The sequence below is a fragment of the Plecotus auritus genome (genome assembly GCF_963455305.1).
Source record: "Plecotus auritus genome assembly, chromosome: X".
In the NCBI taxonomy this organism is placed as follows: domain Eukaryota; kingdom Metazoa; phylum Chordata; class Mammalia; order Chiroptera; family Vespertilionidae; genus Plecotus; species Plecotus auritus.
This window is the reverse complement of record NC_137784.1, coordinates 9129800-9132942: the sequence shown is the minus strand read 5'-3', so window position 1 is coordinate 9132942 and position 3143 is coordinate 9129800. Positions and strand designations below refer to the sequence as shown.

Here is a 3143-nt window from a genome sequence, read left to right as displayed (position 1 = left end):
CTTTGTCCACGCACCCCCAGAATGAGCATGACGCCTTCCAAAGAGCAGACACCCAATTCGTGTTTGGGGAACAAAAGAGACAGTGCACAAGATTTCTAATTTATGATGATTTAATTTCTCCCACACTCTTGAATAAATTCAACAGTACAGGTAAATGTATCTTTTAATTTCACCAAAAGAAAGAACTAAAGGAATGAGGAAAAGGAATTAACCACCTTTTACTTTTATTTCTCACTATATCATTACCCCAGCTATTTAACTGTGGGGTTCTTTCACATTTTAAAGAAAATGCCTATCCAATGCTCTATGTTCTGGTACTGGACCACAATAAAAGATGCCAGGATTTTTCAAAATACAAAACTATTACTCTCAAACAGCAATAAATGTGTGAACCATATTACTCGAACCTTACATTATGACTCTAAATACGCCTTTTTTAAGGGAACACATTGGAAAAACAAGGAAAGGTAAATCTGTAAGTTACTTATGAAAACAGAACACAGAGAAGGACACATTGTGCTCTCTCGAGCTCCACCTTGCCCCCACTACTTAGAAGATTGACAGCCCCTTTCAACTTCAAGGTGAAGGAAGACTCTGCCTCAGACTTCACTAGCGCTGCTGGCAGGAGCCGCTGGCCACGGCTCTGGAGTGTGCCCTCGCTGCTGCTCTGGCTCGGGATCTCTCTTCCTCATCTCTCAAAGCCTCCTCATACTGGGTCTGGAAGGTGGTGGGGAGTGTATTATTGATTTTAGCCCAAAACTCTAAGACTTTCATCTTGCTGGTTTCGGCGTAAGCTTTTGGGCCCCACAGGAATTCGTAGCGTGGAGGATCACTGCCGGGCACCTGACGGTACTCCAGGAACTTTTGCTGCACCAAATCTACGGTGACGAGCTTCCTGGGATCCCCGAAGATGAAGTGCCTCCTCTCAGCATAGACCCCCATCGTATTCAGGAATTCCCACATCTCTTCTTCAGTGGCACGATTGCCATTCAAGAAGATCACGCCCAGGAGAGGCATCAGGAGGCCATTCTTGGGAAGGCCCCTGCCACCATCACTCGGACTCTTTTCGTTGTGAAGATCCAGTTGGCTGACAAGGATATAGCAGTGACGACTGGGGTCAACTTCCTTCAGGTCGAGGCCAAAGGTCAGCTCCATGCGCTCAGAGGCTCTCTGGAGGATTTCGGGAAAGTGAGCTTTATACTTCTTGTTGATAACCTTCAGCATTTCTTCCTTTGTAATGGGCTCTTTCATTTCATACTTGTGCAACAGAGCCCTCACTAACATGCCTACTTTACTGGCCAGAAGATCTTCCCAAGCGCTCCCTGAGGAGGGCAGGGCCTGGGAGGAACTTGGCCTTTCCTTCCTTTGGCTCTTGGCACCTTCACCAGAACTTGCACAGGAAACGGTTGCAGCAGGAGAAGGGGAGGCTGGGCCGCTCTGAGACTGCTGGGGAGTGCCTGCAGCAGGGGAGCTGGGGGGACTGCCCTCCAACGTAAGGGACGTAAGTGATGGGGACGAGGGAGACTCTTCTTCCCCTGCTGCGGTGGTGTGAGCGATTCCATGACCCTGGCCTTCACTTTGGGCCTGGCGGTGGCGTTTCTCACGGGCACGATGCTTACTCTTCTTACCACGAGGCATGGCTGTGGTTAGGGACAGAAGGCAGGAGCGTGACAGGCAGTTACGTCACACAATCACCTGGAGCAGGAGGATAAGAGGGTGTGAGTACCTTCCACAGGGAGATGCCACGGTGGCTTTACGAATGCCCCTCTGGAATAGCCTGTGGGAAGGTGTGGTAAGGAAGGAACTGAAAGCTCTTTCTAGCGGGAACATAGTGAGTGAGGCAGAAAGGGCAGGAAGAGAAATGAGGCTGGAGGGGTCACTGGGGGCCAAACCACAAAGGGATTTTTGGTAAACTATATTAAGGAATTTTGATTTTGCTCTAAGCTCTAAGGATACTTGAGAACCAGAAGAAATTTTGAGCAGGACATCCTATAAAGATTGGAGAATTAGGGAAATGAATCAGGTGACTCTCATTATAATCCAGGCAATGGACAATTTTTGATCAGCAAAGTGGAGTGCCAGTGGCATTTCTCCTGGGGGGTAGGACTTTGAGATCATTAGGGGGAGAGGGGAACCCACGATGACATTTGGGAAAACTGGGCAATGATGGAGTCATCTAAGAACTGAAAAGAGCAACAAAGAATTACCTAGGTGATGTGTATAATTTACAGAAAATTAAGTATGAAAACAGCAAAAGACCAATAATAATAATAATAATAATAATAATAATAATAATAATGGCCCTATCTGGTTAGGCTTGATGGATAGAGTGTTGGCCTGTGGACTGAAGGGTCCTGGGTTGATTCTGGTCAAGGGCACATGCCTGGTTGCAGGCTGATCCCCAGGAGGGGGTGTGCAGGAGGCAGCCGATCAATGATTCTCTTATCATTGATGTTTCTAGCTCTCCCTCCCTCTCCCTTCCTCTCTGAAATCAATAAAAAAAAATATATATATTTTAAAAGGAAGAATGTAAGGGGGAGAGATCAACCAAAAGACTTGTATGCATGCATACAAGCATAACCAATGGACAGAGACAGCAGGGGGGTGAGGGCATGTACGGGAGTGGGGTGGGGGGCCATTGAGGGGATAGGGACACATATGTCATACCTTAATCAATAAAAAAAGAAAAAAGAAAGAAAATGAATGTTGCAGGGGGCGGGGGCGAGTTAGAAGGGGTCAATGGGAAAAGGGGAAATCTGTAACACTTTCAACAATAAAGATACATTTTAAAAAGTAAAAAAAAAAAAAAAAAAAAAAAAGGAAGAATGCCCCTCTGTAGGTGTCCTGTTTGTCACTGTTATGACCTCACAGGGCTCCTGGTCTCCTGGCCAGCCTGTCTCCTGAGGACCCTATGGAGGTGTCAGAGTGCACCTCAGGCTGGAAACTTACAAGCAGAAGTCAGTCCCACAGCGCTGCTGGGATTTCTCAGAGCTGGAAAGAGGGGAGCCCTGGGTGGTTATGTGTCAGCCCATATTCGGGGTCTCCCCCTTTATACTTGACTAGTCCTAGAAGTCCACCGTCAACTGACTGGATTTGTGCCCCACAGACCAAGATCCTCACCTTCTGGGTGAGTCAGTCAGATC

At 47.2% G+C, this 3143-nt stretch overlaps 1 protein-coding gene across 1 annotated transcript; it reads right to left on the bottom strand.

Moving 5' to 3' along the window:
• Positions 1-609: 609 nt before the first annotated feature.
• MAGEB17 (MAGE family member B17) lies at positions 610-1638 on the bottom strand (the record flags this gene model as incomplete). Its single annotated transcript, XM_080652286.1, has 1 exon — positions 610-1638. One exon carries the CDS (start codon positions 1636-1638, stop codon positions 610-612), a length of 1029 nt encoding a protein of 342 aa, XP_080508412.1.
• Positions 1639-3143: the final 1505 nt, after the last annotated feature.